General features: G+C 54.9%; 2 protein-coding genes across 2 annotated transcripts in view; both read right to left on the reverse strand.

Moving 5' to 3' along the window:
• The window catches only part of TMEM132D (transmembrane protein 132D), a 312,508-nt gene that overhangs the window by 192,678 nt on the left and 97,639 nt on the right, over positions 1–22,191 (reverse strand). The gene's annotated exons all lie outside the window — the stretch shown is intronic.
• Positions 19,540–20,967, reverse strand: LOC105854221 (plasma protease C1 inhibitor-like). The gene is given in 4 exon segments (XM_012731136.1): positions 19,540–19,967; positions 19,970–20,083; positions 20,086–20,254; positions 20,256–20,967. Coding segments are annotated over 4 exon segments (1,287 nt in total). The 5' UTR covers positions 20,955–20,967; the 3' UTR covers positions 19,540–19,662.

Raw genomic sequence — 22,191 nt, forward strand, 5'->3', positions numbered from 1 at the left:
ACCAAGGCAAACCCTAGAAATGGGACTGAAGAACTGAGTTCACCAGAGTGGTGGCTAACAGCTTACGAGGGATGGCCCTGTACCCCTAAATCAGATCCAGTGTTGTAAGCCAATATGGAACCAACCGTGGAAATCACCTCATTCTTGTCTCTTTCCTTCTGACATACTTCCTGAGCACACCCCCCTTAATGGCCCTCACTGCTGTCGAAATGCCAAAAGCCCATCTTTTTAACAGCTGAGTAGTATTCCACAATGCATACAGAGCACACCTCCAGATCTTCTCATCCATCACCGGGTACTGGCTGTGTGCAGTGCAACTATGGTGAACAGGGCTGCAATGATTTGGGGGTGGGGAGGGGGGTGCTCTTTCTTAATCAGTGTGTTTATATCCCTCAGGTTAAATACCCGTAAGTGGCACAGTTTTACTAGACGGTATTTCCCCTTATAATTTTTTGCTACATCTCCATATTGATTTCCGATTTGCATTCCCACCGAGTCCTCTGCTTTCTCCACCTCCTTGCCAACACTCGTTATTTCCTGGAGTTATGATAACAGTCATTCTAATGGGTGTGAGGGGAAACCTCCTCGCAGTTTTGATTTGCTTTTCCGCAATGATCAGCAGTGCACACCTGCGCCTGCTGGTCGGCCACATGCCTTTGGGGCAACCCCATATAGGGGGTTCTTTGATCAGGTTGTCTGTTCCAGCTTTTGCATTGTATGCATTGTTCTGCCCTTGGCAGGCAGAAGCACATACATCCATCCAGATGTTGGCAGGCTGAGGACAGACCCTTGGTGAACAGGCTGTGAACCTGAGTGTAGCCCAAAACCCTGAAAAGTTGTAGAGATCATCAAACTTGTCACACTGGAGCCTTAGGATTTAAGACTAGTAATCACACACAGGACAGCTGACCCTCCTCCCCAGGGTGGGAGGAGAAACATGGGGAGGGGTCCACGGCTCCGGTGCACTGGGAGGGCTAGCCCAGCACACCTGCCACCTGTTCATGGGGTCACTGCTGGCGCGAAAGTGCAGCGAAGCACTTAGCTCAGCTCATGGCAAGTGGTCACGTGCCCCCTTTCAGGCCACACGGAGTGTCTGTCATGAGGCACAAGGGGACCCCGGGACCGAGCACAGGGCACAGGGGACAGACGCAGGGTTTGCTGCATCGGGCTGCAGCACACCAGCTGTTGTGTTCCCGAAACACCTGTAAGGCCAGAAAACAAAGCAAACTCCAAAGAGCATATGCTGGGCCCTGATGCCGTTCACCCTCCTCCAAAACTTATCCTGAACCTTTTTCTCCCACTCCATACAGAGTCCATCCATACCCGGGCTCTGCCACGGAGACCCCAGGGCCACGCAAAGGACACCCAGGGCCACACAAGGGACACTCTGCTGCCACATAGCCTCCTGGGCACCCACTGGGCATCTGCCTGCCCTTCCTACAGAAGCCCCGACGCCAGGTGCAGGCACCTTCCTACACCATCCAAGACAGCCTCCCAGAGGCCACCCTGCCCACGTCACAGTCTGCACCTTGACCCAAGCTGCCTGGCTGTGCACCCTGGTTGCGGGCAGCAGGTCCATCCCCTCTTGTGCTCTGCTGTTCTCTCTACACTCAGACTACATCTTCCCATGAGGGCCTTGAGAATTGGCAAATTGCCAGCCACACGGCTCTGTTGCGAGAGGGGCTGGGCTCACGGTGCGCTCTCTGTACGAAGCCCCCTGATGGTTCTCGCCCAACCTCACACCAGCAAACTCCGCATGGCCGCCACGTGGCAGATGAAACAGTCCTGGACGAGATGAGGTTCTCTCCCCATTTTCTGGGGTCCCAAGCATCGCAGCCTCTTCCCTTGGGTCTCATGATGCTCGGGCACTGAAGACAAACCACATACAGGGATGTGGAAACCAGGTGGATCTGAAGTTTCCAAAAGTCACACACTTCCCGATGCTTATGCAGAGTGTCACCTGTTTAAATTCGGGAAACAGCCAGAACCCCGACTCAGCTTGTGTCCAAATGGGGTCGGGAGCCAGCTGGTGAAATATCTGTGGAACAGCATCCCCAAAAACCCTGGCCAGATCTCGGCAGCGAGAAACGTCACCCCCCTGTATGGTAACCCGGAGCACACAGCAGGCCTCTGCCCCGCGCCTGGTTTCTGACCTCTGCGTGCCTGTCCACGGCCTCTCAAGTGTGGGGCCAGGGTTCACGGCCACACTCCCCTGTGCTTTCATCCTATGGGCTCTTGGTGATGATAAGCACCCACATGACCTGTGGCCCCTGGTGCAGTGTGATGGATGAGGGGGAGCAGCGTGATGGATGAGGGGGAGCAGTATGATGGATGAGGGGTACAGTGTGATGGGTGAGAGCAGCACAAAACAGCCACACGGCCCATCAGGCTCACCGAGCCACCACCCGCTGCCCACCCGCCCACCTGCCTGCCCAGCGGCCTCTCTCTCATCTCACGGATCAACCATGTGCTCGCCACGGGGGTACATGGACAAGTAAACACAGGGCACGTGAGCACCACGGCATTGGACACATCTCCTGGAACTTAACAACACTCAGTCAACAGGTGTGCGGCCAGTATCATCTGGATACAGCCCCCCTGCAAGGTGACAGGACAATACCAAGAGGACGGGAGCGTCCCCGAGATCCATCTCTGGTCAGGGGTTAATCAAGAACAAACCTCCCGGCGCGTAGCAGGTTCCGAGCCCCTGCTCCCTGGGCCCTGGCTGCTGCTCACCCATGTCCACTGCCCGCCTGCCAACTGTAACACACCCTCTCCTCATGAGCCCACACCTGTTCATATGCAGGTATAAATGGAAGTGCACATTCTTTCTCGAGGGCATATTGATTTATGTCTGTATGTGATTCGGGGTACAGGTTCACCCCTTTGTGGAAGTGTGTCTCCACCACAGCACCACGCAGGCCCCACTGTCCTCCCTCTAGCTTTTGCTGCCCCTCTTCAGCGTGCCTCCTCGCCCCCTCGGGCAGCCTCGGCTCAATGGCCTGGTGTTTGAACAGTTCTGGATTCTTTGATCCCTTGTAGAGAGTTAAATTGACTCCCGGGGGGACAAGCTGGGCGACTGTACTGTCCTTCCTGGACAGGACTGCAGAGGGCCCTGACTGAGGTCAGGGGCCTCCCAAGGATATCGACGGTGATCTCTCCCAGGTGGGTGACGAGAGGCGGCATTGGGCTCTGAGACAGGGCAGGTCGGGGGGGGGGGGGGCAGGCCATCACAGAGCGAGGGGCTCCCGCACGTGTCAGGCCATGTAAATGCACTTCCAGGCTGACAGTGTGTGCATCCAGACGCCACCCCACGAGCCAAGAAAGATTCGAGATGGCTCATGGCGAGGCCCTTGGTGCCACAGGTTGGGGGCCAGCTGAGGGTCAGCCCTGTGTGTCTGGGTCTGGACACTCCGTTCAGCACATTCTGTCCTGTGGTATAGAAAAGCTGCATCATTTTTACCTACTTAATGTTTTCTGATCTCACACGCTAAAGTTAAGAAAGGTTTTGCCTTTTACGATATTTGCACTACAGTTTCATTAGTACCCAAGATATGACAAAAATAAATATTTTTAAGCCACTAATCTCTGTTTTGCAGCTTGCTTATTTAAAAGCATCATGTTGCGTTGAGGAGCAAAGACCAAGTTTGTGTAAGAATTTTTTACCTTCTGGGCTTCTTAAACTTAATGAAGTTGGAGTTTCCAAGCTGGCTCTACAAATGTAATAAAACACTTTTCTGTGGAGCATCTACGTGGTGAACGTGGACACGTGTAATCACAACCAGCCACGGCAACGGCCCTTCCAAGAACACAGCGGCCTGTGCTCACCTGCCCTTGCTGGCCTCCCGCAGGCCTTTATCTACACGCACTTACCTGCACCTGCACTTATCTGTCCTCACCTGCCCCCCAGGCCCTCACCTGTGCTTACCTGCCCCCACAGGCCCTTGCTGGCACCAAGGGAGGAGGGCATACACATACTCACACTCACATACTTATACTCACTGTCTTTTCAAAGGAAAGGTGAGTTGGGAACAGATAATATACAGAAAATCCTCACAAAACCCTACAATTTTCTTCTTAATAGGCTTTTATTTTTCTAAAATAGTCCTTTTCAGCAACTCCGTCGCCTCCCTCTGCAGGTGACTCAGCGTCTGTCTTCAGTTAACCACATGGCATTCAAATGCCTGCTTTACTCCAGGACCAGGGAGCCAATGCTGGCTCTGGAAGGGGGAGGCTGCTGCCTCCCCCTCCTGGGGCAGGACTCTACCTTGGAAGAGACCCTTGCTCAAAGCTGTCACTGCTCTCTACCCACAAAAAGGCAGCTTCACTTTCCCTGGGACAAGTCAATAAGCAAAATCCAGGACTCAATCCTCAAGCTCCCAAGGGCCCTCCTCCGGCTCCATCCATGCTGCAGTGAATGGCAAGAGTTCTTCTTTTTGACAACTGAGTAGTATTCCACTGCACATACAGACCACCTCTCTCTCCACTCATTGGTCTTTGTACAGGCTAAATTTAACGCTAACACAAAATCCTGCAAGGAAAATGCTGATGACATCTTTTTATTTGCAAATATTGAGGAGTAAAAATCAACATGAGCTAGGAATCTGTGTCTCTTTAAAAGATCTTCAAACTCTTGCCTCTGTGACCTCACAGTAGGAGTTGACATGCTGGCTCTCAACACGCCTCATCAAGCTTCCCCATGACTTTAATGACACATGAGTCCAACCTCCTGCCAGGTACTAGACAGGGCATCCTGTTCATCCACAGAGATTTGAAAGAGCCAGGAAACAGCAAAAAGAATGAGGCAGACCAGCCAGGACCCCAGATTCCACGCCTCAGTGTTCTGTCCCTTGGTTTCCGAGAGCCCATGTGGGATACCTGCCATGTGCTCCCACATGAAGTCCCCAAACACAGTGACAGCGAAGTCGCAAGTTGTTCCAGAGGACAATGATCATTGGACTTGATGGTCATTTCTCCTGAGAGAGCAAGGACGTGTGTGAGGCACTGCTGCACAGGCCAAGCAGGGCTGCAGCGTGGCTGGTGGGTCGCTCACCTCCCATCAGGGCTGGGACACATGGAAGCAATGAGGGTGTCCCTCCAGCTTCTCCCAGACACTTGGCTCCCTCGACCCACCAAGGTGAAGCCAAGGACGCAGCTGAGAACTTGGAGCATGTTTCCTTTGTCACTGTCAAAACTTTAACAAAATGCTCCTTTCTTGCATCTGCAAAGGAGTCTGGGAAACAGACTATGGGATTCTCCCAGCAACCAGGGAAGCCGCCCGGCGAGGTCTTTTCAGCTTTGGGGAGAATCTGTCAGCTGCCCAGGTGTGATATTCGAGAACACACTTCTCAGGAAGCCTAATGTGGTAACCAGCCCCCCTGATTAAGTGCTAAGAGGTAATTAGCGCGAAGGTGTCCCCCCAGCTGCCACACAAAGTGGCAAGTGTGAAGCCACCTTCCTGGAGGAGACTCGGGAGCCAGGGACGTCGTCGGCTCCAGCACAGGACAAAGTACGGAAGGAAGGGTGAGTTTCCATCACCAGCACACGTGGCTGCGTCACGCAGGGCTGGTGCAGCCGTGCTCTGGAATCAGGTCATCGGGCGAGCCACTGGCAGGTCGGGACAATCAGAAGAGAAGCAAATCCGTATGAGGAAGCGCACCCCAGGAGGTCTTGGTCTGGGCTGGGACTTCCAATCACGTGTGAGTCACACCCTGGCGGGGGGCAGCCCCCACCTCCACGCACATGGCCACTGTCAAGTGCTCCTCAAGTCTTACTCTTGATGACCTCTCCCTGGGCGAGGGTGCCCAGCCCAGACTGCAGAACATCCCACTGGGGGGCTCCCAGGCACACCCACGCCCCCGAAGACCACCTTCTACATGGCTAGTGGCAGAGACAGCCTCGACAGAGACTCAGCACAGGCCAAGCCGCTGCCGACCCCAGGGGCTACTCCAGCTCCTGTGACCCCAGCACCCCTGAGCCTGAGGCACAAGGCTCTGGGGGCGCAGCTGGGAGACCCCGGTCACAGCTGATGTGAAACTGACTCAGAAAGAATTTTTTCTCTGGTGTTTCTGATTTTTATTTTGACAATCGAGGCTCTTGTAAGGATTTGGACAACTTGGACAACTGGGTGTGACAGCCACGACAGCAAGTTGCATTTGTAAAGTGCCCATCAAAGAAAATGGCGATGTATCAAGTACCCTCGCAGCGAGGTGCTGCCATGCCCAGTTCTCAGGAACAGGAGCTCTTCTCACACGCATCAATTTCCCAAGCAAAGTCTTAAGCCCTATGACTCTGCCTTTTAAATTGACCTCCTATTCCCCCAGGGCTCCTCCATCCCTTCATCAAGGGCCTCCTGGGGGTGCTGGAGGGACACTGTGTGTTCAGTGCACCCCAAGGGGATGCTGGGATGGGAGCAGCCAGATGGCACCGAGAGAGAGCACACTGTGTTCCAATAAAACTGTACTTCTCTAAAAGCAGTGCTCAAGAAGCTTCTACACCTCAGCTCACACTGGCCAGGCCGCTTCCCCTCCCCCCAAACCCCATCACCCAGGGTGGCTCTTTATCATGATCCAGCTGTCAGCCCCAGGTGCCCCCCTCCTCCGACCACAGCACCCCAACAGCACAGCCAAGCCTCACACACAGGGGCTGTGGTGAAGGAGTGGTGGAAAGGGCAGGTGTGGTCACCGCCTACCCTCAGGAGTCTTGGCGGGGCCCTCACAGATGAGACCTCCAGTCTGTCACCTCCAGGCCCCTGGCCCTGCCAGGACAGCAGGGAACAGGTCCTTTGCAGCAAGAGAAGGCTATGGTAAGTAGGCTGCACTCTGGCCTCAGCTTTCGCTGCCCTCATCCCTGATGAGGAGCTCAAAATGCACTTCTTTTACAATAACAATTCCTGCAGCAGTGCGTTTCAAGAGACTATTATTCTATTTTCAGATTTAACAGAGTAAATGTCTCATTGCAGCTCATTCTGGAGCTTACTGAGCTGTTATATCACGAAAATTCTCCAAGTACAAACTGAACCTGTCTCAGGGAGCCCTATTACATCTCCATCCATCTCAAACCAAGCGGAAAACTCAGTGGTCTGGAGTGCGGGTTGGGGGCAGGCAGAGGGGAGGCGGCCCGAGGGCTCAGGCGCCCTCCTCAGAGATGAACCCGGCAGCTCAGAGCTGAGGAGGTCTCTGATGTCAGAGACAGAGCTTTCATTACAACCTTATTTGCACAGTTGTAATAGCAAACACATTAGTTCGCTGTGTCTAGCCAAGGAAAACACTCCAAGTCCCGCTTTCTGTGCTGCCTGAAAACAACTCATCAGGCCCCAGACGAGCGAGGACAAAGGGTCCTTGCCTACGGCAAACATCGTTCCACACGGCGGCCAGGGCAGCTCAAAGTGGGCCTGCTCCTTGGGGAGACAGCGGGGGCCAGGAGCCTACCTGCAGCAGTGGCTAGGCTTCCCCAGGACCCCAGGCAAGCAGGGAGCTCCAGCTGCCTGGCCCTAGCTGCCTGGGTCCTCTGACAACCTGCTCCCGGGCCGGCTCCCACCCAGCCCTCAGCTCCATGCCCAGTGCCCGCCTGCAGGCCCTCCTGCCCTGAGGGGCACCGCACTGCGGTGGGTCACTGAGCGGGCCTCCACTTTCTGTCTCCGCTGTACACGTGGTGTCTGGCCAGCAGGTGCTCCCAGCCCAGGCACCCACGCCGCCTGCAGATGTCCATGCCAGGCACCGCCAGTGTTGGCCTGTCCAACGAGTGTCCCAAAGTCAGCCTCAAAGTCTGTTTATTGTGTAAAGAAACCCCAGCTTATTTGTCAATCGAACCTCAACAACATTCTAGAAAGTCTTAGTTTGATGATTCAATTTTTTTCAAGAGTCACACACCTTGACAACCACTGAGAGTTTTTCCTTGTGCCCAAAAGAGCTTGCAACGTCTCAGGAAATGGCCTCTGGCTTGGGATGAAATAATATTACTTATGTTGAGTCCCCAGGAATCCTCCAACTTTCTGACAGCCATCTGGGGGGGTCTGCAGACCACCCACTCCGCCCTCTGGTCCCACCCACTGCAGCCGGCCCCGCCCCCTATGGCTGGCCCCGCCCACCATGGCCCGCCCCACCCCCACAGCCAGCCCAGGGCCCCAGGCCTTGGTCACAGTCCCACTGCCCTGGATGCACCCAGGCTATGTCTTCTAGGGCTGCTTTTGCACACGAGGACAATAGAGTGACCACAAGGGACAGATTTACTGGGGGATGGACGCAGTGGGAAAGCGAGTCCCCGTCCCCTCCCAACTTGCTCACATCTCCGTGAGGGTCCCATTGCGCTATCAAGAGTGTCGGTGCAACCTGCGGCTCCGCAAGGGATACCGGACTAGAGAGAGGCCACGCCAGGGACTGGGAGCAGCAGCATCCCAGGCGAGAGATGAGTCACCGCGCAGTCTCTAAAGGAGGGGCTGCAGCACCATTTTGTCTGCTGCCAGTGGGGAGCTCAAGGCCACGTGTGAGGGACCTCCCTGGTGACGCAAGGGTTGAAAGAGCACCTCTGTGAAGCTGTAGCCTGTCACTGCAGTGCAGGTTCGATCCCTGGCCCGGGAGCTGACCCACATGACCCAGCAGACCTCTCCTGTCTCCCTGCTGCTCCCCTCAGCAGTGAATTTTAACCAAGCTGCCTGTTCTGCTCCCCACTCTGTCTCTAGTGAGTCCTCTCTCTCTCTCTCACACACACAGAAACACACACACACACACACACACACACATCCCTCTGGCTTGTACCCCAGTTCTTGTATGCATAAATAAATAAATCTTTTTTAAAAGAATAAAAGAAGCCCACGTTTGCATCCCTGACTGCACAACACCAATGGCGGACCCGTGGGTTAGTGCGCCTGTTCGCTCCTTCACAGCACACACACCTGTTAGTGACCATGATGCCCAGGCCATCACAGACCCGGCTCATCGGGACCCCATGGCCCTGGGCCAGGCCTGTCTTGAGCACACCCACCCATATTGGAGGGAAAACACTGGATCTTTGCATCCAGCACACAGAGAAGGCATCACAGATCTCTACACTGATCATCAACTGACATGACAATAGTTTGGATTTATTGGATGCATAACATATTATTAGAATTAATTTCTCTGGTCTACTGCATGTGTTGCCTCTCAGGGTGGTTCTTGGAAATGTAAATTTATATGCACGGTTTGCATCTGCTTACAAAGGACATTTCTCACTGTCTTGTTTGTTCTTCATGACTGAGACCAAGCAGTATCCTCCTGACACTGGGCAGGCTGAGGATCTCTGAGGGGGCATGCTGCCTGAGGGGCACCCCCTGTAGGCTCCCAGCTCTAGCTCCCGGCCTCCTGGGCACCAGTCAGTCCCTTAGTCTTCTTGGGGTGGCTCTGCGGGCTGGTTATCCTGAGAGAACATAGGTTCTGGTACTTTGGATCTGTACCAGGACTTGAGAAGATACAGGCGCCCCTGTCCCCACGCCCACACCACCCATCTTCAGGGCATCCGCTCTCACGCTCGCAAGTCTGCCGCTGTAAACTCCCATTTCGTTGCCAGCTGCGTTCTTAGAGGGCACCTGCCCGTCTGCCTACAGTCACATGTATGTGCACGCCTGTAAACCACGCAGGGGCGGGGCTAACCGCCACGAGCAGACCGTGTTGTAACACTGCTGCGATGACCTAGGACTTTTCGGCGCTGGCTGAATGTTCGTTTGCTGCGTCCTTTCTTTTTTTATTCTTTTTTTTTTTTTAAGATTTATTTATTTATGCTTACAGAACTGGGATACAGGCCAGAGCTGTGGTGGGTGAAAGGATTCATCAGAGACAGAGTGGGGAGCAGAACAGGCAGATGTACTGAAATACACTGCTGAGAGAAGCAGTGGGCGGGTCAGGAGAGGTCTGCTGTGCCCTGTGAGTCAGCTCCCTGGCTGGGGATGGAACTCTAGCTGCAGTGGCTTCATAATGCGGTGCTTTACCCTGTTGCGCCACCAGGGAGCGGCCGCAGTGTGCATTTTGATGTGTGCACACTGCAAAAGGCATGTGTTTCTTTCTTTCTTTTTCTTTTGATTGCTGAGTAATGTTCCATTGTGTATATAATAACATCTTTTTAATCCAGTCATCCACTTTGTTTGCATTTGGGCTGCTTCCATGTCTTTCCAATTGTGAATAAAGCAACAATAAACATGGGGGTGCAGGTATCTTTTTGAATCAGTGTTTTTGTGTCCTTTGGGTAGATACCTAGGAGGGGATTGCTGGGTCGTAGGGAAGCTCCATGTTTAGCCGTTTGAGGAAACTCCAAACAGTTTTCCATAGTGGTTGTACTAGTTTGCATTCCCACCAGCAGCACAGGAGAGTTCCTTTTCCTCCACATCCTCAACAACATTTGTTGTTGCTAGTTGTTTGCAGATGTGTCATTCTCACTGGGGTGAGGTGGTATCTCATTGTGGTTTTAATTTGCATCTCCCTTATTACGAGTGATGTTGAACATTTTTTCATATGCTTGTTGGTTGTCTGCATTTCCTTACAAATGTTTTTTTTTTTTAACCTTTATAAACAGGTGTGTAAACTGTGATATAGTCAGTTAGTTAAAACAATGTGATTGGTCATTAAAACCTCAAAGTGAGTAAACCAGAGGAGGCACCCCAACCCTGGCACAAGCTGTCTCCGAGGCCGGGGTGGGGGGCGCCTGAGAGAGGGCCCTGCCATCACCCACACAACCCTGCCAGCTCCCACCTGCCTGCCAGGGCCCTCACGGCCATCGTGGGCGGGGACGTCACCTTCTCAAACAGAAGAGCAAAACACTCAGCGGACATTCGCTTCCTGATGGCGCCTCCTCAGCGACAGGGGCTCCAGAGGCCACCCCCACCAGGGTCCATGCTCCATGAGTGTCTGTGTGTGCATGTCTGGATATCTCTGTATGTGTGCCTGTGTGCCTCTGTGTGCATGTGCCTCTGTGAGTCTCTGTGTGTATGCCCATGTGTCTGTATGTATCTCTGTGTGTGCCTGTAGTGTGTTTCTGTGGTATGTATGTATGTATGTGTGTATATATGTATGTATGTTACAGGGGTCTGTGTCTATGTCTCTGTGTGCATGTCTGTGTATGTGTCTGTGTTGTGTGTGGTGGAGTGGTGCTTTCTATGGGCATCTCCCAGGCAGCTGTGAACTGCAGTGGACAGTGGATTGGGGGCCAGGCCAGGGCAGCAAGGGACGGTGGAGATGGAGACACCACCGCCACAAGTGCCCCTTCCTGGTGACAACAGAACAGGGAAGAGGAGCAGGCACATTCATGGGGCAGCCACATTCATATGTCACCTCTGGGGACCAAGCCCACAGTGGTGTGGGGTGAAAGGGCACTGGCTGAGGCAGCCCCCCTACGGCACCCACACCTGAGGTGGCTTTGCCACAACACCAACAGGCCACAGGGAACAGGCTGTGCCACAGGCTGCTTCTGCCACCAGTGGGAAGGTCAGGCCTAGGGGGAGGACACGGGGACACCTGTACCATCTACTCAGTGGACTCCAACACCAGGATGTCTGTGGCGCTCCAGCAACCTCACGCCCAGGCCTGGCAGCCGACGCGCTTGGGCATGAGCTCTGGCTGTTCAGCGCCAGAGTCTGAAGCAGGTGTGTGGAGGCCACACCTTCTCAGCAGCAGGAGTGGCACATGGAGCAGCTCCTGCACCCCACAGCCCCAGTCCTCTGTAGACCACGCCCCTCTACTTTTGACCCCAGTGGCCTCTGAACAGCATCCCCCAACACGGCTTCTTGGGTCCCACTCATGGGGACCCCAAGCATGACAGCACGGTTGCCACCCCACCAGCCCAGGGCCCAGAGGCGATGCTGAGGAAACACTGAGGAGAGGCAATATGGCCCAGCAGGGAGGGAGCCTGGATCTGGAGACAGGGCCAGGACTTGTGAGTCCTCTCTATGCTCATACACATCTGGAAATTTCCATTACGGAAAGCTTTGAAATTTGGGGAAATGGCCTCCTCTTTCCTCAGGCCTGGGTGACGCACACCTGAAGGACCCTGAGGGGCAAGCCTGGCCCAAGGACGCGTGGCTCCAGAGCTGCTGCTGGCCAGCGCCTTAGCTCTTCCAGGAGGAAGCAGCACCAGGCCACGGGGCAGCCTGCAGTGGGCCCGTCTGATGAAGTCGACGGCCACGTCTCACTTCTCCAGCAAAGCCTGAGGCCAGCCCTTGCTCCCCGCCACATGAGCCAAAGGCCAGGTTTGACCCGGGAGAGCAGAAGCTCCTGTGGGTCAGTGGCTCCTCCGGGTGATGGGCCTGGGCACGCGGCAGGCCCTGAGTTTTCCCTGCTCTCACGGAGCCAAGAGCTTGAAAAACAAAGTTGAGATGAATAGCCCTCAAACCAACAGAAAAGGACAGCAGGGGCCCACTGTGGATCCAGGCAGGGGCGGGTCTGGAGAGGGCCGTAGGCTCAGTGGCAGCAGGGACCCTGTCGCATGGTGTCCCCAGGCAGAGAGTGGCCTTTTTTTTAATGCTAATTTTTTCCTAAAACTTATTTATTCATGCATACAGAACTGGGGTACAGGCCAGAGGTGCAGGGGCGATGAGTGGATCATCAGAGACAGAGTGGGGAGCAGAACAGGCCAACTGACAAAGGACACTGCTGAGGGGAGCAGCGGGCCAGATGCTGCGTGCGCCACGTGGGTCCCCTCTGGGGCGGGGTCAAACTCGCACTGAGGCGGCCACGGCCAGCTTGTGGTGCTACACCCTAAATGTTGCACCACCAGGGAGGCCCCAGAGCAGGCTCACGCACGCACATCATCGCACATCTGTCCCCACCTGCGCTGTGTCCAGACGTCCTTCCTGACAGGCCCCGGCAGTGGGACGGTTCACATGTGACTCTTGCTGGGAAAAGCTCCTCTTCAGGACCAAACTCAACTCTCCGAACCGGATGCCTGAGGCTCCCCAGGGCTGGTGCGAGCAGGACCAAGCCATGGCGCTGACTCCCGGCCTGCTGTTTGCGGCCGGCCCTTCAGCCGCGTCTTTTCTTTCTCTCAAGTTACCCGCAGGTCGCCAGGGCCAGACGAGGCCTTCCTTCCATGAGCATGGAGAGCTGCCCAGCTCACATGGGACAGGGCGTGAATCACAGAGAGGCCGGAGCAGCAACCTGTGAGCAGGTACAATAGGAAGGGCCAGGGAGCCACAGCATCACCACAGCAGGGAAGCCTGGTGAGGACAGTGTCTCAGCCAGGGCCAGCCCACACATGTCCATGTCACCCTTGAAGGGGGTGCAGGAGTAGCCCTGTGAGGAGGTGAGGGGAGCTGCTCATCGATTATTACAGCAGCCCACACACCATGCATCAAATACACACACACACACACACACACACACCATCCATCCATCCATCCATCACACACGTACACCATGCATCACACATGCAAACCATGCATCATCCACCATCTCACACACACACACACCATCCATCACACACACACACCATGTATCACACACACACATGCCATTCATCACACACACATGCCATCACACACACATGCCATCACACACATGCCATCATACACACACATGTCATCCATCACACACACATACCCTAGAGCTATATCTACCATGCAGTGGTGCTGAGGCTGAGGCCCCTAGCCCAGGGTCAGGCTGGGAAGCGGATGCCGAGTCTGTATCCCATGCCCACCATGGTCCCGCACCAGCAGCAGCAACCCAGGCCCGCCAGTCTGCAGAGCCCTTGTGGTGCCTGCATGCGCATAGGCCTCCGGCCCCCGAGTAATGGAAATACTCCATCAGCAGAGACACGCAGGGTCGGCTTTGGGTCAGACATGGGGCCGCAGTTCTGAGGATGCTCCTGAAAGGAAGGAGGCAGCTCAGGGGGACAGGGGAGGTCAACATGGCCCAAACACAAGTATGTAACCGCTGAACTCCATGCAATGAAAGTTTATTAAAAAACAAATTAAAGCAAGGTGATGGAGAGCAGAGGAGAGGGCGTCTACTGGGGCCGGTCGTTGACGACGCCCGCTGAGTTTGGTAAAGGCATGCCCTCCTGTGCAAACTCATCCCTGGGGCACCCCTGACCCCCGAGTCTGCATCTCAGGGCCTGCCTCGTGTCTGCCATCTCTGTCTATCATGCATGGGAGCCTATCAGCGTGTCTACGTTTTACCTGTTGCATTACCTACCTGATCTATCAGTCACCTACCTAGCTGTCGTCTACCTACCTACATACCTACCTACCCATCACCCACCTCTCTGGTCACCTACCTTTCCATGCACCTATTCCACCGCACTTTTATACTTCAACTTTTTCACCTTGGGCTCTGGGGCTCTCCTCTGAGACTATGGCTATGGCATGACTAGCCTTAGGAGAATGTCAAACAGCCATTCTCCCTTGAGCAAGCAGTGGGGTGATTTGTACACAGTCTATCATCTCCAGTGCTGGGGCCGAGCCAGCGTTACTGTGGAGATGCCTGCAGTCAGCCCGAATGTCTCCCTGTTAAGTGACAAGTGACTTGCTTTCTCCTTGCAAAACATTTCAAATCTGACTTGTCTCCTTCACACACACGCACGCACACATGTATATAAAGCATTCATGGAAATTTTAAGAGGCAATAATGAACACCCCAAGTCCACAGTACCTATGGACCAAGTCAGTGTCTTTGCTGTCCCTGCATGATGCCCTCATCATAGCCTCATCCCCAGTTATGCCCTCACCTCCTTTCTGTGGTCAGTGACCTGGTGAATGCATGTGTCCACTGCCCTGCAGCATGCTGTCCACTTGAAGCACATTTTAATATCTGCATAAATGTCCTTTTCGGCAACTTTTCCTTAAAGTCAATACTACACCTCAGAGACTGTCCGCACCACTGTTCTGACTGTAACCAAGTCGCCACATGAGTGTTCAGCTCCCCTGTACAGGATGGCCAAACTCCTGCCCACTGCCCTCCCCACAGCTGTGTCCAGTGTTCTAGAGCTCCAGCCACTGCCACCATGAGGGCTGGCTTCACCTCCTACAGGACAGGTGGGAGAGTGTCTCTGGGTCCTCGCAGCAGGAATGTCGGCCAGTGGCCCATCTCTGATGGCCCAGGGATCCCACTGCTTCCTGGAGTGCAGGTACCAGCTTTCCATACAGTTCACGTGGGTGCCCCCGATCCAGGCTGGGTGACTCTTGATATCACCTTGTCTAACTCTGGGTTTTCATTTGCTCTTCCCTTTATTCTGATGTATGTTCATATTTTCCCCATTTTTCTATTTGATTATGCTTTGACCCACTGAACTATGGCCACTCTTTATACATTGTATAACCTAATTCTCTGTTGACCTTACGTATTATAAACACTCTCCCAAATGCTTTTTGATCTTAAAAATAGTACTTATTTCAACATTGGACTCAATGTGTCCATTTTCCATGTGCTTAGTATTTATTTCAGTATCTTGTTTAAGAAATCCCACCCTCCCAGAGTTCATAAAGACGTCCTGATGGATTTCTTCCCCCCTTGATCTATTTTTCCGTTCAATACCTAATGGATCTAGAGCTGATGTCCATAGCACGGCGTGTGGAGCAGGGAGCAGGGAGTGGCTCCTTTTCCTGTTGGCTAATCCGTGTCCCGGTGCCACTTGCGGCCACCCGCCCCGCTCTCAGCCTGCACTTGCAGCTCCGTCAGGGCAAGCCTGTGCACACGTGGCTTCATGGGGCTCCGTCTGCCCATGACTATCTCCCCAGTCCTGCCAACACTCTGAGTTTTTAATGAGCCATCTGTGTGAAAGATGCTTCTTTTTAGCACCTTACTATTCTTGGCCTTTTAATATTGATAAAATTTTAAAAATCAACCCGTCAAGTTCCTCACGCATCTCTCAGTCGGTGTTGTCATCGGAATTGCACGACTCCCCAGCTGCACTGGGGGAAATGACTCTTCCAGGCTCTCCCCTCACCTTTCCATCCCGGCAACCTGTTTCTTAGCTCTGGGCGATGACTGGTCTTCCTGGATGGAATCGTTTTCCTAATGATTGAAATTGCATAATTAGGATACCCCTTGGGATATTTTTGTTCATTCTTTTTCTGCAACACAGAATGCCCTTTAGGTCTATGCCTTAATCTTGAAAAGAAATTTATTTGAGAATAATTTTGATTCATTTTGTGGAGTCCTCAGCTCCAGGGCCAGTAACTGTCCTTCTACTGGATCATCCTTCTTTGTAGCTAATGTCTGTTTTCTAATTCTTTTAGCCACTGCATTTTCCTTTACTCTCACCAAGAGTTTTCTTAAGTTCCTCTATCAGCCACGATTCCCTTTCCACAAGGTCCAATCTGTTGCTTGCATTAAGGTTTCTGCTTTGCGCTCCATCCTGACTTCAGAACCTCAGTTCTCTCGTTGGTGTATCCTGTCTCCATTTTTGATTAATTTTCTTAACTCTTGACTTGTTAGATTCATATTCAAATTTTTTTAAAGGCTTGGCCACCTTAGCACCCCCAGAGAAGAGTCTTTCTTTCTCCTGGTTTATATTTTCTTCGAAGATCAATTCCTCTTGTCTCTCAGCTTTCTTCCTCCCTCCTTTCCCCTTCAGCAGCTCGTTGGCGGGATGGGGTGGCGGCACATTCTGTTTTCACCAAGCCCAGCGTGGACAGCTCTAGCCAGGCCCAGCCTCTGCCTGCATGGATGTAACACAGAGGGTGTTCATCGACACACTTCACTTCACAAAATGTATGTCCACAGCTGTGTTTTCAAAAACTGGGAATCATGGCGGGAGAACAAGAGGTCAGAGAGGGTTCTGTGGACAGACCTGGCCCTATTTTGCCAAGCCTGGTCCCCCAGCACTGCAGGTGCGGGTGGTGTCGGGGGTAGGTGTGTGAGTTTGGGTGCGTGGGCGAGGTATGGGGTATGTGGGGGTATGGAGGTGTGTGTGCATGGGGTGGAGGTACAGAGGTGAGGGATGGAGGGTGTGTGTATGGGGGTGGGAGTGTGAGGGGGTACAAGGGTCTGTGGAGCATGGGGGAGTGACCACAAGGCAGCTAAGAATGGCCAGAGGGTTAGTTCTACATTTCTCCCACCTGCTAAGTCACCCGAGACTTCAGAGCATCATGGCCATCGGAGGTCCTGGTTCCTGTTGCTGACAGAGGCATCCCTGGGTGGTGTTTCACCACCATCTATTAGTCAACTGCCCAAACAGTGAACAGGGGGACATAGACATGGACGCTCTGCCCTGAACAGGCTCAGCGGAGGATGGGAAACACTGCTGCACCCTGCGCTCCCAGCCTGCATGTGGCTGTCTGTGAAGTTTTTAGCCTCTGGCTGAATCCATTTCCATATTGCTGTGACCTCCTGGCCCCGCTTCCAGCTGGGGCTGGTCTGGTGACAAAACCCAGGACTGTCTCTGCTCTGGCACACAGGGCGGGGTCAGGAAAGACACTCCATTTCCAGCCACAGCCTCTCACCCGGCCAGTTGGCCAGGCCAGGCCAGGGGCAGGGCAGCCGAGCAGCCGGCACTGCTGTTTAGAGAGCCGAGGAAGGTGGTGCTGCCCAGGGGCCTGCACCTGCAGCAGAGGACAAGCAGCGAGGCCTCTGTGGGGCCAGTGCCCCCAGGGGCTGCCGGGGTAGGGTGGGGGGAGGCCTGGAGCACCTATGCAGGAGCGTGGCAGTCTGAGGGGTGAGAGGGAAGAGTATCTTCCTGAATCCGCACCTCCCACCTTCAGGCTCCCAACCACCTGCCCAGAAGCCAGAACTGAGTGAGCGTACTCCTGGGAAGCTCGGTCAGTGGGGTGGACACCCCAGGAGCCCTGCTGGGGTGCAGGATGGAGCACCCCAGCACCCCTTGCCCCCCTCCTCTTCAGGAAGGGTCACCCCCGCTGAGCAGATTCCCGAAGGCCCCAGCACCCAGGTTCATGCTGCCCCAGATGTGTGCAGCACAGAGGAACCTCAGCTATGAGGAGCAGCCACCTGCGTGGGGCAGCTGGTGGCCTATGACAGTGCCTCTTGGTGGCTTGAGGTCCACAGCACCCAGGATGGCTGTCAGTGAGAGTCTGGGGGCTCCATGGGAATGCAAGCTGGCTCCCCAGCCCCGAGGAGCCTCAGGGCCACCCGTGGGCCCTCCCAGAAGAGAGGGACGCTTTACCTGCAGCTCCCAGAGCCCAGCCTTCCGAGATGCAGTGGAAGGTCAAGCCCCAAGGCGCCGGGTCCCCAGCCCTGCTTTGTCCTATGGGGTGAGCGACCCCCCTGCCAGTGCAAGTCGAGAGGGGTGGAGCCCCTGGCATGGCGGGAAGAGCCCCCAGAGAGACAGCCTCACGCCCAGGCAAGCGGGCAGGCAGATGTGCTGAGCTGGCTGTGGGAACACCCACCTCCCGCTGCAGCAGACCTCTGCCCGCACCCCCTTGTGAGAACTGGTGTTATTTCTGCTCTTTTTCAAAAAATCAATTTACTTCCATACCTTCAGATTCGGGGTGGGTGGGGGTTGACACCTGGCGGGGCCCGCGCGGCACGAGGAATGTGCTGAGTGCACGTCTTCCCGAGTCATTAAAGAAAACGCCTCCTAAGCAGCTTTGAACGCGTCCCTCCTCTCATTTTCTCTCAGGAGTTCAAGTCAGAAGCAGCTTGTATTAACATCGGCCTCTTTTAAAGTGAATTGACCTCATGCGGGGGGTTACGTTTCCTGATGCTGGACACACGTCCAAGCTGACCGTTTGCTGGATGGCTGGCCAGAGCCGCAGGCCTGCCAAGGGCCTTGGGGGTTCGCTTGCACCCAGAACTCTCACTCCTCTGTGCCCCCAGCAGGCCAGCCACCTCCAGCACCCTCCTCCCACCGCAGCTAGTGTGGGGTCCCGAGCCAGCGCCTTGCTGTACGGAATAGGTGGGCCCTCTCCCACCCTGACGTGGGCAAAGATGGAGCCAGCCGCCCTCTCAGAGGCACTGGCCCCAAGGGCATCTTGCCCCACTGAGATACCACCGGCCCTCTGGCCGGTGCTGGCCAGCCTCAGCCTCCCCCGCTACCACACCCAGGCTAGGCCCGAGGTGCTGCACACAGAGGCTGTTCCAGTAACTCGCCCCCGAGACTCCGGGCTCCTCCGCCCTGGCGCTAGGAACACAAACTTCCCACTGTGGGGTGGGCGCGCCGGCCCCCGCGCCTCCCAGCCCAGGGCCTGACCGCTCCCTTCCTGTGCTGGATGTGGAAGTGATGGCGGTGATGACCTGGGCAGCCCTTCTGAGGCTCAAATGTGTCACAGCCTTTGGAGCACTTAGGCCAGTGCCTAGAAGGGCCTGAGGAAGGGACATGCCACTGCCCATCCGCAGGCTCAGACACCCTCCATGGCCCACATGTCACCTCTGTCCCACATGGCTGTGGGGTAGAGACACAGAGGGCAGAGGCGGTGAGTTCAGCCCCCTCTGGCTCTCCTCTCTTCACCGTGCTTAGCCCCCAGCTCCTCCGGCCTCCCACCAGCCTTTTTTTTTTTTTTTTTTGAAAGGATGCCACGATCTGCCAGGCTTTATTTGTAGTGTGGTGAGTGTGAAACATAGAAAGCTGTAAAAAGTGCTTTGGAGGGTCACAGGGAAGGGACAAACAGGTTCTTTTGCCAGACCCCGGATGACAGGACCCCGGAGACCTGGGCAGCAGATGGCTCGGGGCCCGTCCAGGCAGGCGACAGTGGGCTACAGCCAAGAGTGAAGGGTGCAGGCTGGCCCCATGCGCCCTGCTGGCTCGTCAGCCCCTGGGGTCATACACCTGCCCCATGAAGACAGGGAACTTGGACTCTTGGTCCCAGAGCACGAAGAGGAAGGGTTGCTGGACCCCGAAGATCAGCAGAGTTCAGGCCACAGAGACGGCGGTGGCCGCAGCCGCCTCCACTCCGGACTCCAGCAGCTCCAGCAAGGTCTGGTGCTGCATCGCTGAGACCTGAAGATCTGGGTCCTCTGTCATCCCACACAGGTCAAGTTCATAGCTAAAGTCAAAGAATTCTAGTTTCTCCAGAATGGGCAGCATGTCCTGGTTGCTCATCACTTTGATGCGGGCATCATCAGGAGGGTGGGCTGATACTTGCACAGCTCCAGCCTCTTCATGACGGCCTTGAAGACAGTGGGGCTGAGAGCCTGTTCCAAGTCTTCCAGATGGTATTTCAAGTGCTGGGCACCATGATCACCAAGCTCAGGTTGTGGGAAAGCTGCGGCATCCTGATATTGGCCTTCAGAGTCGGGTCAGAGAAACCCGCCACAGGGTACTTCTTGCTCATCATCATGGGCACTTTTATCACAGAGGACCTGAGGTTAAAGGGCTCCATCGTGTTTTGTTTTGTTTTGTTTTGTTTTGTTTTTCTGATTAAATACTGTCTTCCACTTGGTGCTCAGGTGGATGGCATTGAGGAGGACCAGGCGGGTGTCGGAGGGCAGGCTGTCCAGCAGATGGCTGATCCTGCCGTGGGTCTTCTTTGACACCCAGCTGTTGATGAGCTCCACGCTGGCACTGCTGTTGTTGCCGAGGACCTGGGGGTGGCTGGCGTACAGCCTCTGAGAGGCATTCAGGAAGGTGCTCTTTAGTGCCAGGTCTGGGCTGTGGAAGATCTGGGAGGCTGAGGTGAAGCCTTTGGACTTAAAGGCCTTCAGGGCCTCGTGGACGCAGGCGAAGCCCTCAGGGTAGGAGAGGAGGCTCTCCAGGCTCCTCCTGGTCTTGTCCCCGGCCCCCAGCAGGACGTGTGTGAGGAGGCTGGCCACACTGAACGGGGAAAAGGCTATGTTGGTCTCAGGCTTCTTCAGCTCCGAGACGGCATGGTAGAGCTTCACAGAGAAATCCACCAAAGAGTCTCCCAGCAAGGCTTCTGCTGAATGATTCGCCAAGTCGGAGCAGGCCTTGGGAGGCTCCAAGCAGGATGCAAAAGTGGGTTGGGCAGTTGTTTGGATGGACTGTGTGGTGGGCTGTGTGGGGGCTTCAAAAGTGGTGTTAATGGCCATTATGGTGGTTGAGTTGGTTTCGGAAGAGGCTTCGGGGTGTTGAATGGACATATTCTTGGGGCTATCGTCCATTGAGAGGTTCTCTTGACTTCTTTCCCCTCCAAAGCTCTCTGGCTCCATGGTGCTGTGGTTCTATTCTCAGTGGAACAGGTGCTATCCTCTTTGGGCTCTTCTGGGCTGGCTGAGGGTTTCGCAACCATCCCAGACCAGGTAGGTTCACTGACGATTCTAGTGATTTGAAGGAGCATTTTTGGACCCCTTGGCATCGATTCACAGGTGTCAGTAGTGAGGAGGAAGGATATGGTCAGGGCTGCATGTCCAGCACTGCCCCCTGCCTGCCTCACTGCAGGAATTCTCACACCTGAGGGTGTCCAGCTGGGTGAGGGCCAAGGGGACACAAGCCAGAGGTTTCCCCTTCAGCAGCTTTCAGTCTGGTTGAAAACCACAACTGAGGCTCCACACAGGTGACAGAGAGGAGGAACACACCTGAAGAGGAAGGTTGGACCGAGGACACAGAGCATAAAGCTCAGAGACTGGCTGTCACTGTTGCAGGGAGCCACATAGAGCTTTAGCTACAAAGCAATCCGCTTGTCTTCACACCCCAAAACTAATGCCCGTGACAGGCTCAGTCTGAGGCTCCAGAAGCCACTGGAGGGGACCCCACAGGCAAGTTGTGTTGCCCTGGTGCCTGTGTGGCTGTAGCAGACCCTGCCTGGAGCAAGCCAGGCCTGAGGGGGAGATGCGTCCCTCAGGCACTCTGGTGGCCTGTGACAGCCCCATTCTGAACCCCAAGGAAGGAAAAGATGCAGGGAGCCGCCCTCCTAACCCTTCCTGCTCGTGCCCCTGGCTGCTGCTGAGGTCACGTGGGGGCAGGAGTGGGCCCAGTGTTGTCGTCCATTTGCTGTGAGCCGGGGAGAGAAAGGAAATGGCTTGCCCTTGCTGTGTCTCTGAGACTCCCTACGGAGGGTCCGGAGCACCCCCGAGGTCTCTGGGGCTCACCGGTTGTCCACCCAAGTTTATAGCCACTGTCCCTGCGCTGGTAGCCACAGGGCAAGAGAAGTAAGGACAGAGACCCCAGAACCGGCAACACTCCCCAAACCAGGGAGAGGGAGTGTGGGGCTCAAGGAGTCCAGGTTCAAGTCCAGATTTGCTCCCCTGGATGCAAATGCATATGGATTTCCTCCTCGCTACGTGGCACCGTCAGCCATCAATCTCTGGAGCTCCCCAGAGCCTGCCAGTCCATCAGAGTTATAACCAATAACCCTGCCAGGAGCTCGAGGGGGAGACT

Source organism: Condylura cristata, unplaced genomic scaffold, assembly GCF_000260355.1.
Source record: "Condylura cristata isolate star-nosed mole 26May11 unplaced genomic scaffold, ConCri1.0 scaffold00029, whole genome shotgun sequence".
NCBI lineage: Eukaryota > Metazoa > Chordata > Mammalia > Eulipotyphla > Talpidae > Condylura > Condylura cristata.